The sequence below is a fragment of the Plectropomus leopardus genome, chromosome 24 (assembly GCF_026936395.1).
Source record: "Plectropomus leopardus strain MGB_pleo_1.0 chromosome 24, ASM2693639v1, whole genome shotgun sequence".
NCBI classification, from domain to species: domain Eukaryota; kingdom Metazoa; phylum Chordata; class Actinopteri; order Perciformes; family Serranidae; genus Plectropomus; species Plectropomus leopardus.
Genome location: NC_142199.1, coordinates 8,377,859 through 8,397,337, shown reverse-complemented (window position 1 = coordinate 8,397,337; position 19,479 = coordinate 8,377,859). Strand labels below are relative to the sequence as shown.

General features: G+C 40.9%; 1 protein-coding gene across 14 annotated transcripts in view; it reads right to left on the bottom strand.

Annotated features, from left to right (window-relative positions):
- The window catches only part of tns1a (tensin 1a), a 112,912-nt gene that overhangs the window by 15,837 nt on the left and 77,596 nt on the right, over nt 1–19,479 (bottom strand). For all 14 annotated transcript variants that reach the window (XM_088074663.1, XM_042513008.2, XM_042513005.2 and 11 more), the window contains 7 exons: nt 19,306–19,418; nt 19,155–19,215; nt 18,963–19,038; nt 18,753–18,882; nt 17,411–17,476; nt 17,097–17,222; nt 1,091–2,767 (listed from right to left, as the gene is read on the bottom strand). In XM_088074663.1, coding sequence (XP_087930789.1) covers nt 1,091–2,767; nt 17,097–17,222; nt 17,411–17,476; nt 18,753–18,882; nt 18,963–19,038; nt 19,155–19,215; nt 19,306–19,418 — 2,249 coding nt within the window. The remainder of the gene's footprint in view (nt 1–1,090; nt 2,768–17,096; nt 17,223–17,410; nt 17,477–18,752; nt 18,883–18,962; nt 19,039–19,154; nt 19,216–19,305; nt 19,419–19,479) is intronic.

The following is a 19,479-nucleotide window of genomic DNA, read 5'->3' as shown; positions in this document are numbered from 1 at the left end:
CCACATGGTTTCACGTCAAGGTAAATGTGGATGCAGACAATGCATGGAAGCTGGAGCCTCTGAACGCTCGGCTATTCTTACTCTCATACCATCTCAACTCTCACCAGCTCTGCTTTATTTCAGCTGCAGAGCTAATTTTATGACTGTAGGTCATTCCTCTGGTACGGCACCCCATGATGAATCTGTAACAGAAACTGCTGAAAGCTGCACTGCTCACATGCTGCACAGTGCTTAAGGCTGTCTCCAGCTGAAGCTGAAAATTTACTTTATAAACTCTAATGCAATTGAGTATCCATCTAGTGAGCTTTGTCAGTATGCTTCCTATGAATAATTTTAAAGTAATACTTATCCTCCCAAATGATCATTTGTATATAATTTACTCATACTGTGTTACACTGAATTTGTGAAGAATGCATTTTGTCTTGCATGCCTCCACGGTGACACAGAATTGAAAAATGGAGAAAATTCTTGATTCTTGAAAAGTGAAACGTATTTATGCTCTCTTCAAGGCCAGACTCCATTGACGAAAACTGTAATTTTACCTCATTACCTTAATATGGGAGCTTCTTGTTCACTGCTGCCTCGATCAGTCAGTTTGTTTGTGTTCTTGTGGGACTTCAGTGTTTCAAAAGGGTTAGTTCAGATTCATAAAAATCACACAATAACATCAACAAAATAACTGATCAAGGCAGCGGTAGACCAACAGCTCCTGTGTTCAGCGAGGTAAAATTACAGTTTCTGTCTGTGGAGTCTGGCTTTGAAGGGAACATGTATAATTTTCTCTTTTAGTTCAGTTCCTTGTCAGAAAGAGCTGTCTGTTTGGGAGGCAATCAACATACAACTTGGTAAATGAGACTTAATGTGCAGACCTCTATGACTTCAATTTATCAAGAATTTTCTAAGAACATATAAATTCTACACACCATGTGAAATATAATAGGTTGCAAACCCTTCAGTGAATTTAAATGGGTTTGTAAAAATGTGGCACAATAAACACAAAACCTCAAACATGACTGAAACCCTAAAAATTGACTCACTCCTTCCTTCTCTCAACCATTCACTCACTTCATACAATAACTCCAAGCCTTACCGGCGATGCGGTGAGCCACCAGGCCCTCCAAGTTTAACGTCTCCTCCTCTGCATCTTGTTCTCTGGGCAGGGATGACGAAGACGTGTCCTTTGGCTGGGGCGTGAGTGCAGGGAGAGGAGAGGAAGAGGCACTGTAGCCTGGATAGGGAGAACCCTGCAGGTCCGGGGAGTGGGAAACCACACCGCCTGGGTATGAGTTCACCGGCTTCACTGGGACCTGCTGGTTGAAATTCGGGGAGGGATCTGTTGGGTAGTTGTGGGCTGCTTGGCGTGTGTGGAGGTAGGGCTCCGGGGTGTGTGTTGGGGTGGTGTTTTGGTGTTGGTAGCCGGCGTTGGACCTTTGAGGAGAGTACACCGGGGACTCCATCACGGGGCTCTGGTTGGGCAAAGCTGAGACTCTGCCAGTCGATCGCTGATGAAAGTTGTTGTTGACAGACCCGGAGTTGTTGTAACCATGGATTGCGGAGTCTCCTTGGTATGACGGCCTTGCAAGGGTCTGTGAGAAGGGCACCTGGGATGAGTTGAGGCTGTTCTCCCCAGGAGGTGCACTGTGGGACTTGGACATGTGGGAGTTGATTGGATCCAGGTCGAGCATGAGCATGTTGAGCGCCTCAATGGACTGCTCAATGTCCCGCTGCGACGCTGAGGTGGGGAAGTGGGGCAAGCTATGGGTTGACTGAAGAGGAGGGCCAAACGGATCATCCGGGAGGCTGTGCTGGTGCCAGGTGTTGAGGCCTCTTTGAACAGCCTCCCGACTACTGGTGCTCCTCTCTGGCGCCCTTGGCATGAGTTTAGGGTTGGTCTCTGGGCTGCCGGCAGGCGGATTTCCAAAGGACTGTGAACGGTACATGCCTCCTCCGTTCTGGTAGTTGTTGTATCCCCCCTGTGGCGATGCAGAGTCCACATTCCTCTCTTGCATCGCCGTGGGCGTTCGTACCCCATGCACAGGCATCTCGCTCAACTTTTCCCCAAGAACAACTCTCTCAAGGTAGGGTCCGTCGTTCTGCCTGCTAGTGGGCGTCTGTGATTGGTAATAGAGGTCAGCTGGTGTTGCCTGGCCCTCTAGGGATGAGAGTGTGCCCAAGCTGTCCACACTGTTGCCCTCTTGGCTATTGGGCAGCTCGTCGTCGAGAATATCTGTCTCACGCTCATCAGTTGAAGGGGCACCAACTAGCCTGGTGTGGCCCCCGTTGACGTGCACCTGGGCTGGAACCAGGTGTCGTATACCTCCTCCTGGACTGGTAGATGTGGACAGGTAGGCTTGTCGTTGATGAGTCGGTGCTTCGAGACCGCTCAGAAGCTGGTCAAGTTCTCGTTTCTCTTGTGGGCTGAGTGGTGGGTGAGTTGCTGCTGCGTTGTTGTGGTTCACAGCGCTCTGCACGGACTGGCTGTGCTCATCGGTGCGATCAGTCTTGATGGATGCGGTAGAGTTGCCTGAGTCGCTGCTCACAGACAGGGTGTGGTCGACAGCAGGGAGAGAGGCGTGGCCTGTCACAGGAAGTGTCTGGTCAGTGGTTTGGAGAGGATGGCTGGGGTGTTGTAACGAATTCTCGGCATTGGTCAAGGGGTTTTCATGGACTGGGAGGCCATTGATGGTGACAACTCCCTCCAGGGAGTCTTTCTTGCGGACCCGAGCATATAGGCTTCCATCAAGTGGACCTTGGGTGTGACCAACATCTGAAAGAGACGGAAAGAGACATATACTAAAATCAGTAAAGTAATTAAGTGTTTTTATGCAGCTCCATACATTTGGCTCGGTCCAGAGCTTTGAATTCGCCCAGGCCCCCAGGAAGGGCGCCATGCTTTTACGCCAATTTTTATAGTGGCAAATCAGTGAAATTACGCCATCACATGATGCCGTGTGTGTGTAATTAGTTATAGGAAATCAAATCCCTCTCAACCACGGAAATTGGTTACAGTGGAGGCAAGGTCAGACAGAGACAGAAACGCAGTATAACCAGTTGACAATTCTGTCTGATACCAGGCGAACCATACAGAAAATCAAAACATAGATAATAAAAAAGGCACACATTTGTATTTTTTAAACTGCTCATGATTTATATGGGTACAAAACCAGCTTGCGGTGGTTTCAGCCATCTTGTCTCTTTAAACACTGGTTTCATTAAGTTCATCAATCATCTAGTCACATTTGCACGGGAAAGGATCACTCACACCACAAGCACAGTGACCCCCCTCTGCACCCGTCTTTTTTGACCCTGAGGTTCAGCATGGAGCCTGGCCTCCAGCAACACAGCCCCCTCCAGCTCTATTAATAGGCAATTTGCAGCGCTAAAGCCAGTGTCACGTTGCGTAAGTGCAGGCCCACATGGTCTGACGTGAACCTGGGCGGCTCCTGTCCAACGCACTGAAACAGCTGGTGTGTGTGAGCCAAACAGAAGAGCAGCAGTGCCAGTTTGCAAGCCAGAGCTGGACTGGGAGAGGATGAGCTGTCCTCAAGTTGGTTTCTGGCTGCTGAATCATGCTGGCAAAGTCACAGTGATCGCCTACATGTCACACAAAGTATCCACTGTATTATTTCACAGGAATATGTATGACATGAGTATATTTTTATGATCCATTTTATGGTGTATTTAGTTTCTTGCAAATGGGGCAAGATGATTTCATCTCAACTGAAAAACTGCATCACATTCTTTTGGCCTGGTTGTTCTTCAAATGGAAGAATGAGAAGTACCTTTACGTATGGCAACTTTCAAAACAAAGTTTTAAAGCCTGCACAATAGCTCAAACACCTAATTTTGAAGTCTAGGGGAAAAGTGCAAAACTTTTGGACTTTATTGCTCCTTCCTGGCAAATGCCAGGAGTCTGTTGTTTTGACATTTCTTCTCACACGTGCTATTTGACAGTCCTTTGTGGAAAACCATGCTATACAGAGCTATAACGGTGACAGCAAGTCTTGGCATTGAAAATAAAGTTTGGCATTGAAAAAATTCCACTAAAGATAAAAAAGAGGGAATTAAAAAATATTTTATTTAATTCTGATAGTTTTTGCATTCTGATGTTCTGATTGTTTTCTGCAATGACAGTCTTCTGTTTTTTTTTTTTAACAGAAGTTAACAGACGTTGTTAACAGAAAGTTAAAACAGAGAAAGATGAGACTGAAAAAGGACTGTCTCTATAAAAAAGAAGACACAAAAAAGAGTGATGTAAAGAAAAGGAAAAAAAGATTGTCATTGAAAAATGTACCACAATGCAACTAATATATACTAAAATAAAATAAAATAAATTTTAAAGTCTGATTTATTTTTTCTGTGATTTTTTGTGAGTGTGCAAATCTTTCCTTTTCTAATGCCAAAGTTTATTTTCAGTGCCAGAATTTACTGACACAGTTGTAGCTCCATAATAGTGCAACAATTGGGGAAAGAAACTATAACACAAGAAGAAAAAAATGTTGAAAGAAAATAAACTAATTTGTGGTGCAAAAACATATAAACACAGGAAGAGTACAATACTGTAATTCACACAAAATGTGTTATTCAACTATAGCCCAGGGCTGTATTTCAAACTTTAAAACACTATACCACAAAAAGCAACAATCACACGTGCAGCAGCTCATTCTGTGGTAACACTTATGCTTACAAGAAGAAAGTAATACAGTAACACTGGCTCCTGTATACATGAGCAATAAGCAAGTAATACATGACATATACACTGCCTTGGCTGGCTCATGTGTAGGATATTCCAAATTGAGCGACCCCCTGGGGACAGATGGAGAATCACTTGGACCGCAGCTATTTCAAAACCCATGTCAACAACAACTCACAGGCACAGTAGCAACAGAGGGCAGGCAAGGAAGTTGTAAACACAGTTTGTTCCTGTGTTTTTTTTATGATGACACTTATGGCAAGGTGTTGGGGTTAATTTGGGTGGAATTAGACTTAAAGCCTTGAGGACAACATTTTGAGACAAAAGTAAGATTTAAACTTTGAAAATATTTGTTATTTTTAAGATCAAACAGAAAAGCTTAATAATTCTTCCTTGCCAATGTCTATATAATTAAACAAAATCTGATTTTCACTTTTTCAAATTTTTAATGCTTTAAATTATATTTACAGCTCTACCTCACAGTATTAAATCCAGTGCCTTACCTGCACCCAAGAACAGATGATTCCTCCTTTTCAGCCAATTACATTGAGATCAAAAAGCCACATCCCATAGTCCTGTATAACTGCTTAATAGCCTCTCAGTGTCTGAACTTTCTGCCTCTGAGCGTCTTCCCTCACTCTCCCAGTCCTCTCTGATTCATGTCCTCTCATCACCCAACATGTGCTTTACTGAGGCGGGGCTGTACCACTGAAGCTGCCGAAAGGGGTGAGCTGGCACTTTGGGATGATCTGTGGCTGTTCCCGGCAGCGGGGGAGGGACCCCTCCACCACCGAAACAACCACCTCCACCACCTCCCAGCTGCCTTTGAAGTGACGTCATTTCAAATAAACTACAACTCCCACGCCAACTGTCTGCTGATGTCATCAGAGGGGATCCCCTCACTCATGGTCACCCCCCTTTGATTTCCCCTTAGATTCTGCAACGTTTTGGCCCAAGAAACTTTCCCTGCACAGTATAAAACCATAATAACTTAATTTTATTACTTTTTAAGGACTTAAATATATATAATCTACAGTATTTCAAGAATTTTCAGAAAATTGTGCTGTACTTTTTTCACTAGCTGTCTGACTTTCACTCCTCTCACCCTGACCTTTAAACAGAACAGGGAATGCCCTTGTTTTAGTCCATAAAAGAGGACCTTTCGCGCTCCATGGCAAAAACGACTCAACTTTGCCAGGGTGACACTTTTTCCAGCTGTTGGTTAACCCCATCCTGAGGTTAAGTCAGGGGAGCAGACAGTTATATGACATGACATGGCTTACAAAGGAAAGAAAGGAACTGACAAATTGAAAACTCACAGAGCAACAGTTTTTGGGTAAGAGGTCCAAGATGTTGCTGTGGTATTGCAATTATGATTGCATTACCGGGAAACATTTGGACAGATTTTTGATTTGGTGTCTCAATTTGGTGCCTGTTGTTGGGGATGTTGCCTAAAAAGTTTCCACTGAACCACCAACAGACTTAAAGGCACCAACTTTAGCTGATATTTCAAATCCAGATCAACTAAATCTCATAGCAATTGAACAAATTTCGACTATTTCTTAGATGTGAAGTTTCCAAAAATTAAAAACTCTAAAGTCTATAGAAGGAATCAGTTTCAAATAATTCTCTTTTCATTCAAACAAAGAAAAGTTATATTGCTACATTTTTCAAGTTTTGGTAAAAGCATGCCAACAGGATAAGTAGACAGAAATGTCACAGGAGTCACTGACTCACAGATCAAGCATGTATGTGTCCGGAGTGACTCTCACCTCCATGAACACTTCCTTTGCTATTTTCTCTCGCTCACCAACATGGTTAAGAAGACGTCTGCAAGTTTGCTGTAATCCTCTCGACTTAGTCAAAAACGGAAGTGCCAAACAAGGTTGGGCATGACAAGAACTTACTAAACAAGAGTTGCGAGGTCAAGACCTTCACATTTGCCCCACATACATGGCATGTGCGTAAGCTGGGAGAAACTTGCATACATCAACACAACTGTATGCACACATATTTTGTACTATGGCAGCAGAGGTGACGAGAGTTGAAAGACAATGTCCTTCAATTTGGATGACCAAGAGATGAGCAGCTTGTCTGCAAATATCTAACCTGCAAGGAGTCAGTGTTTCATCTGAGATAACTATGGGATTTACAGTTCATTCTTGACGTTGTTAACAGCAGTTGGCAAAAACAATCTCATTACAAAAGTCCACTCAGCAGCTGTTCTGAAGCCCTTGATTTCATCACATCATCATCCAGAGGTATGGAGGATCAAACTCTCAAGCCAACCTGGTCAAGTACTCCTTAAAGTGCTCCAAAAATTAAATTTCCATGACATATCCACCTGCTGAAGAGGACTTTGTGTTGCCTTTAACAGCTACAGACTGGGTCATAACTGGACTTTGCATCAAATTATGAACACTGTGATCCAGGTTAGAGTGTGGATACCCAACCCCGATGGTACTCGACAGGATTCAGTGGGTCAAGCCTGGTTTGGACAAATATTTACGAATGATGTTCGGGTTCAAACAAAACTTCAGCATTGCTGTAAGACTGATTGAACAGAGGACAGCACTGAAGCCTAACATGATGGATGCTATCACCTTCCTTCAGAATAACTCCAAATAAAACACAATGGTTGGCTGATGTTAACAGGTCAGTTAATGGTAAGCAGTTACAGTTCAAGAGGATTTTGTGGAGATAAAGACTTGACATACGGCAGAAGAGTCTATATAAAACTATGACTTTTGACGTAATTTACAAGGTGCCATTTGTGTTATCAGAATATGCACGCAAGTTTTAACCACAGTACAAAGTAAAGTATACTTTTTGTTTTGACATAAAAAAAAAGTGTGTCCGGGCTCCCTTAAATTATCAGCTAGGCTGAGTTTGAAAAGACAAGTTGAGATAATTTTTTACTGATACAACTTGTCTTCTCAAATTAAGTCAACTTAAGAGTTTAAGTCAGCCTGGTCACTGTCTTTTTTAAGTTAATACAAATTTCTTTTTATGGTGTAATAACAATAGCATAACAGGAACTCAGTGCTTTAGTAATATTTCTTTTACTCTAATCCAGGCATGAAAACATAATAAAAATATGTAGTGACCCTACATCACCTACTGTACACTCACATCAATATCAAGGAGCTTCAGATCTGAATCGCAGACCTCCAGCCTGCTATTAAATCGAGTGACTGGCACAGCACAAACAAGCAGCTCTCCATCTGAACAGAACAAATACCTTTCTTCTGGAGTCAATACATAGCTGCAGCAGACCCCAAATTAGATTGGTTGAGTCACTAAGGCTTGGCTGACAAATAGCTAACAACTTGTTTCCTACTGTGGTAAACCAGTGTTACATACCATTCTCTCTGCTTCAAAGGACAAAGCCACGTTTACCACCACTGTTTTACATCGTCAGTGAAATCCAAATCAGGTTCAAGAAATATTTGTGCATAAGGAAGGAAAAAAAAAACTTTTTTGATTCTAAAATCATTTGTTAAACTTAAAGCTGGAACAGAAAGGCTTACTAAATTTAGCATCTAAAATTATCCCTTCATCAATTAAGCACCAATGTTTCTTACTCTTTCTCTTTCTCTCTCTCTCACACACACACGCACACACACACCTGTCCATCCTCTGTATACTCTCTGTGTTCTCTTGTGTGACAGGTGCTCCTCTTGTGAAAGTGCCACAGGCCTCACTCATACAGCCCTGCACACACACATATACACAGGCACACAAATACAGCACCTGCCTCTTGCCTGTATTCTCTTAAGTGCTTGTCTGAGTGTCTCATTGCCACATTGCAGCCTTGGAGGCCATTAAAAAGCGATTTAAACATCTGTGGCCAACAGTTTATTATAAATAGACAATGTGCTACAACCACTGTTATTGCTGTATCAAATGCACCGGATTGGACGAGGATTATATACGTAGTTAGTATATTTGAGATTAAAAGGCCCAGGGTGATTAAAGCAGAACATTTGTCAACACACCTATAAAGAAACAAAAACGTGGCTGGTGGGCCAATTTGGTGCCGGACACTGCAGCTGAATGTGTTTCATGCACGCAAATTACTTCCTGGGTATTTGTTATATAAACCTGTGTTAGTTTAACACTGAATTTAGGAAGTTAGATGCATTTTAATGCATAACACATTTTGTTACGTATAGTGACTAATTATTTTGTGGCATTATCCAATCTACAAGTAGAGTGGTTCTGGAGCTGGCACCTATGCATCTTCGACCAACCAGTACATGTTTCATCAAATTCAGCTATATATCCTATATATATATATATATATATATATATATATATATATTATATATATATATATATATATATATATATATATATATATCTCCTCATGATCTTTGTTTGCACTAAAAAAAATCTGGTACACATTTAAAATAAATACCAATAATTATTATAAATACAGGGATTTGTTAAATGCTCATCATTAGAAAATGCAATTCCTGAAAGAATAATTTCCATGACCTACTTTTTTTGGGTGGATTCTTTCCCTAAGTTCTCTTTTCAACTGCTTTAGAAGTTTCCAGGGATGCTGGAAAATTTAAAGATGGGCTTGACTTTCTTATAGGGGGCATGATGACCTTATAAAAAGGACCAAACCCATTTTTTAAAAACACAGCCACACATAAATATAGCGACACACCTAACATTTACATGCATGATTTAACGGTTCCATAGTGGGTATCTCACCCACTTAGAAAAGACCATAGATTGATTAGATATGGTGTATAATTTCATGTGTTTATAAATGCACAAATGCGAGCACATGCATACAGACATCTACAGTTAAAGCTATTTAGAGTGGAAAGTGTACCTGTGGTGGAAAGGTCTTAGAAGAAGGTCTTTAAGTTAGTAGGAAACTGGGTATGCGTGTGTGAGAGCAGTAAAACTGGGAGGTTGAGAAAAGCGAAACACCCTTTTCGGAAAGACAACCAGTATGACAAAGATGAAAATAATCCGAGTGCATTAAAGACAAACACAAACAACACTAATCTTGAACTTCAATGAGCAGGATGAAGTTGAAAAACATATACCTCCAAGGCAACAGTTAGTTTCCAACCCTTTCCAAAAAAAACAAAAAACAAAAATGCTGCAGATTAATGAAGAAATTCATTATTAATTAAAGAGCATTTTGGGGAAAGCAGTAAAAAACCTCAGCTGATATTATTATTAAAATTAAATTTGCATTTTTCTGGCTAGACTCTTCTGGCTAGATACGTTTTTGATAGAAAAATGAAGTCAAAGTGGCACAAAATACTTGAGCCACTTTTTCATGTGCAATTATACACACTGACATGCAGAGGCAGGCATGTACATGCACAAACATCTACACACACTGTGTTGTCAGCGAGCCATTGGGTATCTCTCAGCATGATGTGACATTCACCTTCACAGCTTTCATATCACTGTGACGACGGACAGTCTGCATGCCAGCAGTGGGTGACTGAGCCTGACTGACAAGTGACTGACTTGTCTTAAAGACATGTGTGTCAGACATGGGGAGACACATCCCAGAGTTTTGTCTTTTTAAAATGTGGCTTCAAGAACATTTTTGTGGTAACTTCACACAGCAAATCCATTTCTTTTTGTAGATTTAATGTTTTTAAAGACTAAATTGTAACTTTTTTGAAGGGGGTGTTAACTTGAGGGCAATACTTAGAGCAGAAGAGAGACAGCGCTATACCCCCTATGAAGGGTTGATGTGACAGTCCATCACTGCAAAAGGTGTCATGGTTGGTGTATCAGTGACTGGCATAACGAAAACTGTCGCGGTTTTATATTTGCCATGTCTGCCACTCGATCCATCCATCACCCAGTGTCCAGCTGTCACAGTTTGAGGTAACGTGACGTGACTGTATCAGTGTCTGTCTCCACGATAGCTTTCAGGGTGATGTCATTCATCCGCCTGTCTGTCATCTGAGTGACTGTCATAAAGAAACTATCCGTCTGACTGTCTGTATATTTGACTGACAACCACCTGCACTCTGCATCTCATTCATGTCAACTCTTTCCTCTTTCCAAGAGAGGAGATATCACATCAAGCTGCAGATAGCTGAGTTGAGTTGGTTGTTTCAAACTGAACTGGCTAAATTATGTTAGAATTAGTGATAGCACTGTATGCATGGAGGATAAGAAGTAGCTAATGTAATGTGTTTTATTAGTGGTAACAAACTCAAATCAGTATGGATACAGAAATGGCAAAAGGACTGCACTTGTATAGCACTTTTTGAGTCTTTTTGACCACTCAAAGGGCTTGCACACTACATGTCACAATCAATCATTCACACACAAATTCACACACTGGTGGTGAGGCTACCATACATGGTGCCACCTGCAACTCAGTGACCATTCACACACACACACAATCCGATGACGCAGCATCCGGAGCAATTTGGGGTTCAGCATCTTGCCCCAGGATACTTCAACATGATGCCTGAAGGAGCTGGGGACCAAACCACTGACCTTCCTACCCCTGAGTCACAGCCACCCCTAATAAGGAAATATGCATTCATGTTTTCATTTACTGTATATTTTGAACACAATTTCAAATTCTGAGTAACTTATTAGCACTTTAAAAAGGTTAAAGGCACCTTGCAGAGTAGCACTGGTAACACTACGGAGCAGAATTTTTATGAGTGTGTCCTCATTTTGATTGTATCATGTACACACTCCAAGAATCGAGTGGCATGGTACACATGCCTGCCACAAGTTTCACATTATTCCACTGATCCATTATAATTTGTGATAACATGCAAAGAAATGTAATAATAAAGGCACAGAGGAAGAAGGTTACACGTTAGTAACCATGCATAAACAATTTTAAGTTTTTGAGAAATAGTGTGTTATGAGGATAAGAATAATAAGATAAGGGGCATAATTAGACTGCCAATGTGTCATATCATTGCCTCAGACATAAAAAGAGGACCAACAGGATCACATCACTGGCCTGCATGTCTGTCTCTGTACGTCTGGCTGTCTCCTGACTGGCGCGGCTGGTTTTCTGTGCATCTGTCCACCCATCTGTCTTTCACTTGTAAGGATCAGTAGCTGTCATAAAAGTGCATCTGCCCACTGTCTACCTAGATGTTGGTCAGTCACCTCTGTCTCTTTGAGCGCTTTGGGGATACATGTTTAACTCTCTGAAACAAAAAGCACTGTACTTCAGTGCAAAAGAGGTACAGTAACAATCTTAAACACTTAAATTTGTATACCTGCATTATTAGCAAAACTCGATTCCTTATGAATAAACTTCAAATATGTGATTTAAAATACAAAATCACAAGTTTCAGAAGCACCTGTATGTCAACCTGGGGCAAACATATTTTGTATTTTTCACAATGGATTTGGCAGAAACACTTTCAGAAAGTACAAATGAGGCTGAGTTCACAAGAATCAATAAAATAAAATGCAAATAGAAAAAGACAAAAGCAGAGCAGATCCTACGAAACAGAAAGATGGACAGAAAGAGAAAGCGAAAGCCATATGGAGACATCTCGACAGACAGTAGGAGAAAGGAGGCATTAAGAGATGAGGAGTGGCTCAGCGGGGCTTCCAGGGCTGGGATTTGAACCTGCTGCTATAGCTCACTGCGCTGTCAGCAAGAGGTCTAACTAGAAGCATTATGTGCTCATGCAAGACACACACAGGGTGCTTTTAAAATTCCAGACTGCTCCCAATTTCTGCAAAATTTGGTCGGTGTAAAGCTGAGGTTTATTACCAAGTGTAGACAGTATAATAAATGTTTAATATATGCACGCAGCAAAGTTAGAAATGTGTCTATATGACAAAGCAGGGCTGGATACTGAGAAGTCGCAATACAAGCACAAAAAAATGTAACTTTACAGATACTGGCTAACAAATGATCTCACTGTATCCCAGTCCAAGCTCTCCAGAGCTCACATGAAGTTACCAACCAACGTCCCTAATAGTTTTGGTATACCCAAATTGCAGCTCACTCATAAAATGTTCCACACACAAATTGCTCGCTCCATGACTCATTTTATACCATATAGGTGCCAAATACACAGGATGCAACCGTGTTGACATGGAAACGTAATAAACAGACAAACAGACTCTTGTTTCTGGGGACCAGTGAACAAAAAGCTGTATTCTTGTCATTTGGTCCCTCTAAAAGAGTGACAAGATGACGTCTAAAGAAGCAAAACCTGCATCATTTTGCCAAGAAACCATTTGCCAGCTGCAGAAATAACAAATTCTGCATTTTTTTCCACTTTTGCATGATTTGATAATATCTGAATTTACCATATACTAAAGGTACAATGGTCACTTTATCTCGACAGGTTTTCAGATTTTTAGGAAAGTTGTTAAGCGTAATCCCAAGGCCTTACAGTACTACTCACCAACTAATGCTGTTCATCTGCTGTCCGCCTCTTCTCAATTTTACTTCAGTCCTTAATCACTCCTTTTTCCTTTCTCCTTCATTCAGACTTCAGCAAAGTACAAAAACATAACTTAATTTGCATAAAACTTTTGCCAACTCTTTGCAAAAGTCTGGTCCTCTCTGCTTCTCTCTGCCTCCCTGTGCCTGTCTCTCTATCTCTGTCTCTCTGTCTGTCTCTATCCAGCTATTCCAGACATGTTTCAGGACTAAGCCCCAGCCAAATATGGGAAGAGGGCGGTAAACAAGGAAGACAGCCTGTGCTGTCACTGGGCCTGCTGCCCTACTGTACACCACACACACTGGAACACACGCACACACTTATTCTCCTGCAGCAAGACTATGTTTAGTGGTTATTTTCATTTTTCAGAACTCAGTGGATGATTATATTCCCAGAACACCTTTAAGTGGTCATTTGCTGTCATGCTGAGCACTTTTTATGACTTTTGTTCAAATTAGAAACATATGACACATCCATTTGATCCCCTAAAAATGCTGCACGAAGCACTTGCAAACATCAGCACACAGTACTAGTTTTAATGCAACAAAGTCAAATGTTGGTAGTACATTTCTGCAAACCGCAAATATGTTACATGTGTATGTATTATATGTAGCAAATATACTGAAGGTAAATGTTATGATATGTTATGTTAAGTTTCATTTTTCATTTCTATGTTGACAACACTGAGGTTAATGTGTGGTTAGGTTTTGGCACAAAACACCACTTTGTTAGAGTTAGAAAAATGTCATGTTTTGGCCTTAAATACCTGGTTTTGTCACCACAACCACAGCTGGAAATGCACTGACCTCACCTTGAGAAAAAAGTGGCACTAGAAATGTGCCAGCCTTGCCTCAAAAATACCCAGTTGTTGTTACAACAACTGCTGAAAATGTAACAACACCCCCCCAAAAAATACCTGGTTGCTGTCACAAGAACTACTGTTTGAAATGTCAAATCATCTCAAAAATACCCATATGTTGTCGCAACAACCATCACTAGAAATGTTCCAAAGTTGCCTCAAAAAATATCTGGTTGTTGTTGCGACAGCCGCTACTGTTAATGTCATGATGTCATCGTAACAATACCCAGTTCTTGTTGCAACAACCTTAGTCCAAACAACATTGCTTTAAAGATGTCCAGTTGTTGTCAACACAAACACTGCTGGAAATATCACGCTGTTTTATTAAAGACATGGCTGTTCTTTAACATTATTTGTTGCTTAGCAGCTGTCACAAATAAAACTTACAAATATAAGTTTGCAGAAAGGTACACTGTAAACATTTTCTTTTGGCTGCTGGGCTGCTTAACGTCTACAGACAAATTGGAGATATCTATCTCATACCAAGCTATGATTTTAGTGCCACTGTTGAGACTGTTGTTAAACTTAAGGTAAGACTAAAACTGCCACAAACTTCTTTCTTCTGCATCTCTCCAAATATTTTGTCTCTTGCTTCCATTTGACATAAGAGGGTTATTACCATGAAGCTTCACAAATTCTGCAAGTCATGTGAAAGCCCAAAGTTTTAAAAATGAACTATTTTTTGATGTTAAAATGATACAAGCCTTTTTTTAAAAAGGGGATTTTCTCATAGCTTTGCAGTTGCTGTGTGACTGCTCAGTGGCCTGAACAGTGGCCTTCTGACTGGTTTGACCTCTGGGTCGACAGCTGCCACCACACCACAGGGCTATTAGTGGAGCAAAGGCAAGCCGACAAACACAAGGTGCACTGCACACGCACACACTTAACATACCACATAAAAAAACTGCAAAAGTCACAAACAAAAGTATAAAAATTTACAGGCATACACAGATGCCCACGTGTGCTCATACAATGCAAAAATACTGCATGACGTAAACACAAACAGCTAGACTAATACCTTCACGCACTTCACACCGCAACTGCTTACACTCATCACAAATACCCAAAGGATGCCTCTCTTCACGTTCAGTGCATCAGTATGAAATGCACACAACCAAGCAGCCTAATCCTGCAAACCCTTTTAAGACACCCATCTTTCGTTGAGTCCTCTCAACTGGATTTCCAAGGTCGCTGGACGCTGTTAAAAATGGCGTCAGGATGAGTTAGCTGAGCCCCATACGTATTAGGACATCAACGCGTGAGGTTGAAACACTCGTTTAACACCCAGACAAATAAGCAAGTCTGGATTCTCCAAATGATACCTGATGAGTGATTAGTGTCCACTGTACTGCGGCAGGTAAAAATAGTCCATTCTGTCATGTCAGTGTTATTTGTATAGCAGCAGTGTTTGTGGTCACCTGCGTTTGCCAACTCAAATGTGTATTAACATTCTCTGTTAGTACTCCCAGTGGTAGTTAATTACTTTTTCCAACAACAAAATAAAACTGAAAAGTCCATTTTGTCATAATTCAAATGCTGTTCAAGAACTTTTAAAACAGCTCTTCTGCAATTTTGTTAAATCTCTTTTTGGCTTTGTGTCATTTCATTGTTGCATCTTCCAAAAAAAGCAGCTCTATTCCCTGTCCCTTCAGTCCTTGTAAAAACAGACACTGTGTTCCTGCTGCAGCCTCCTCTCAACATTCGGATTCTCGCGTCCAAGTGCAAGAGCGAAGGCTGCAATTAGAGAAATGAATAAACTGGCCGAGAGGTTTTTTCTTTCTTTTTTTTTTTTTGCTGAGAACGCTGCCACCCATTCAATTAGGATCAAACTTGCAATCCTGGCGATTCCCACTGACCTTCTTGCAACACAGCAATTACCGCAACCGTTCTCTGGGGATGTTCATAAAAATGAAATGGGTCTTTGTGAAGCCGTAAAAAAAAAATCCCATATATAAAAGTGGATGCGGCACTGCAGTGTCTGCCAAGTCCTGACTCAACTGAGTGTGAGTACATCCACCTCTTTGTGCACGTTGCTCAGATTAACAGCAATAATCATGAATCTCATCATCACCGAGACTCAAATGGCCACAATTAAAAACTCTAAGACAAGACACTTTATTATATAATCAATGTGTAATGTTTAGTTTAGGCGTGTCATGACAACTGCTTTTTTTGGACAATATAGTTTTCAAGAAGAAATTGCATTAAACAATATTTTGAGACCATTCTAGACCAATTATATATGACAATATAACCGCATGATGATGAAAGTGCTCCCTTAAAGAGCTAAACATTTTTAAAAATACTCTGACATTGTAATTAACACCTGTTAATATATATAGTAAGTACCTTTGAAGGAGTAGCCCAAAAAGCTTTGGTATTTATTGTATGTTATATTTGGATATTTAGAATTTCTTGCACTGATTTGTCTATGGATGACTGAGGTGGGTACATGACACGGTCACCAAATTTCAATTTCCTAAACTGCTGTTACAGAAGCCAAATGTAGGAGTGGATGACGGTGGGTTTAAGCACTTGTGGGACTTGGAGTTGGTGGTTGTCTCAGGTTACAACCCCCCTGGGAATTGGGCAGCCACGGGCAGGGCGACTGACGCCCCCCTATTTCTGCAGTGGCTATTTAAAGGACTAATTGACAGAGCACGGGGGTTGGGGGCAGTAGGGTTTCAGAGGAAGAGAAGTTGGTGAGAAGTTGAAATGACACAGACGGATCTTTTCTCCAGCACAGTGCATCAAAGCCAGAGATCTTGACCTGTGGCCATGACTCAAGAATTTGACTTATGCGCAGTGAATTTTAAGTTTGGCTCTGAAAATTTTAGGTTAACTAATGAAACAGAGATCAGTATCTCAATTAGGAAAAACATTAATTTGTTTATTTGCAAATTCAGTCTGAAATGTTAAGTCTGCCGTATTTTTTTCCTTTTTATCAGTGTTTCTGTTTTTACCTCCATAGGAGTTGAATCTTACGGACAAAATTAAACTCCCAAAGCGGCTATACTAGATGTGCCATCGTGTGAGTTAGTAACTGTGGATGAGTGGAGACAACTATTCATCAAACTGTGTGTGTGTGCTTGTGTGTGTGAGGACATACCGTGCTCTCCGTCCACAGTGTCCTCGCAGCGCTGGCTGAAGCTCTCGTACGAGTCCCAGCGGATCAGAGCTTCCTGAGTGTTGTAGTCCACAGAAACACTCGGTCCGTTCTCCAGGTGGCTCAGGCCTGAGGAACACATGGTATGATGGGTAACTGAGTCTGTCACATTAGAGAGTGTTATTCCAAGTGACAATATCTATTGTCATGACTGCAAAACATCAGGTGTGATAATGTAAGTTGTTGAGTTACAGTACAAAAATCTGTTTCTAATCGTCTCAACCATTTCCCTTGCTCAGTCAGGAAAAATGATTTACCTTTAATTTTTTCTGGTCCATACGAGAAAACAAACTCCACCTTCCCATACTCTGGGAACCTCTCATCTGTATCGAGACACACAGATTAAAAATGAATAGACATGACAGACATGAGTGCGCACAAACCCAACATGTGTGTGAACTTTGATGCGTTCAAACCTGCATGCAGCATTAAAGTGAAACATGCAACAAATTCCATAAGGAACACTGACATTCAAAAATTAGATATTAAGATTTATATTTCAGTTTAGAAAATCGAGGGCTCATAATTTTCACAAAGGGCAAATCCTTTGCATGTATTTGCATTTGAGTTCTGAAAACAGCTGAAAACTGTATACAAAATCAATAAAACTACTAGATGATGACTGTTTCTCTTGCAGGCCAACATTCTGCTGTTTCAATGGTTTTTCTAATTTTGTAAATACTTCAGGAACTCTGGTGGTGCTTTGTCATAAAAAACAGCTCTTTTCCTTTTTCTCTTCTTTTTATTATCATTGAATGCCGAGCCTTCACCACCAGAGGACCCTGTTTACTGTAAAAATATGAGGAACAGTGTCCTCCTGCAGCACTACTGCAGTAACAACTGAAGACAATTAGCCTTAAAGGAATACTTCACCCCCAAATGATCACTTGTATATCAGTTACTCAACCTGTGCTATGTGAAATTCATGGAGATAACTTTATTTTTCTTGCAAGCCTCTGGTTAATGGATATACCTAAAACATAGAAATTTGTTGATGAATTGTGGAAAGGGTCCACAGTCTCATTTATCCAGTCTAATACTCAGTACTTCTCAAACTGACAGCCCTTTCTGATGGGGAACTGAACGAAAAGTAAAATTTATCAATCAAAAATGGTAATTTTACCTCACTGAACACAGGATCTGTGTGTCTACGACTGTCTTTTTTGTTTCTTAAATGGAGTCTGGCTTTAAAGAGAAACGTTTCTCTTTCAATTCTGTTCAATGTCATGAAGGACCATCAGCTCGGGAAGAACTGAGCATATGCAAGGACAAATGAGACTTGGATTATGCTGCACCAGTATGAAAACTGATGTTATGATATAGTTTTGCTGTTGTAAAACATTGACCAGTTCTACCTCAGTTCATATAAAATTTCCTCAGTTTTGGAGTCTTTGTTCATTGTGAAGGCATGTGAGAAAAACAAATTTTCTTTCAAAAATTCATAGGAACAAAGGTATGAATGGCTGCTATATAAATGATCATTTGAGGGGCTAAGTATTCCTTCATTGTACTGTATTTTGATCGGCAACTTGTATTTTCTTTGTGATCACAAAAACACAAACATATTCAATAAAATCACACCGCCCAGAGGGCTGTTACCTTTGAAGGTCTCATCCAGCTCGTTCTTCCCGAACACCACTCCCAGGTCGTGGATGGCGCAGGTGTGGAACTGCACCCTGAACATCACATCCCTGGTGGAGTTTCTGAACCTCTTGTGGTAACACTTCAGCTACAGTGAGTAAGACAGCAAACATTAATACATTAATCAATGCATCAGCCACTATTGGTGTCAGTGTTAAAAAATCTTACCAAGATGTCTCCCTTCAGAAGCAGGCCGGGCTCAATAGTGATGCAGATACTGGTGTTGCTGTCTCCTTGCACATTGCTGTAATAATAACAATAATAAATCTTGTTAAAATCTAATAACTAGATTCAATATAGAGCCTGTTTGCCCTGGATTCAAACCCAAACCACACTAAACTGGAAAAAAAAAGTCCATACTATATTCCTGATGTATAGACTGGTTGCATTGCCTGGTAGATCTTCAGGAAAGGACGGCAGCCTATGGAGAGCAATAAACAACTGAAACATTTCCAAGAAAACCAGCAAAAACAGAGCATTTTCTGTTCATCTGGTACAGGTGGATGCTCACCTCCTTTGGACTCAAAGTTGGGAATGCCGTGCATGATGACATGATGCAGGAACAGAGGCTTGTTGTTGATTTTTATGTGTCCGGAAAGAAGGCCGTTGAAATATCGCACATACCTGCAAAAAAAGGAAAATATGAGTCTAAGTCATGGAATACTGATAAAAAAGGTGACTACTA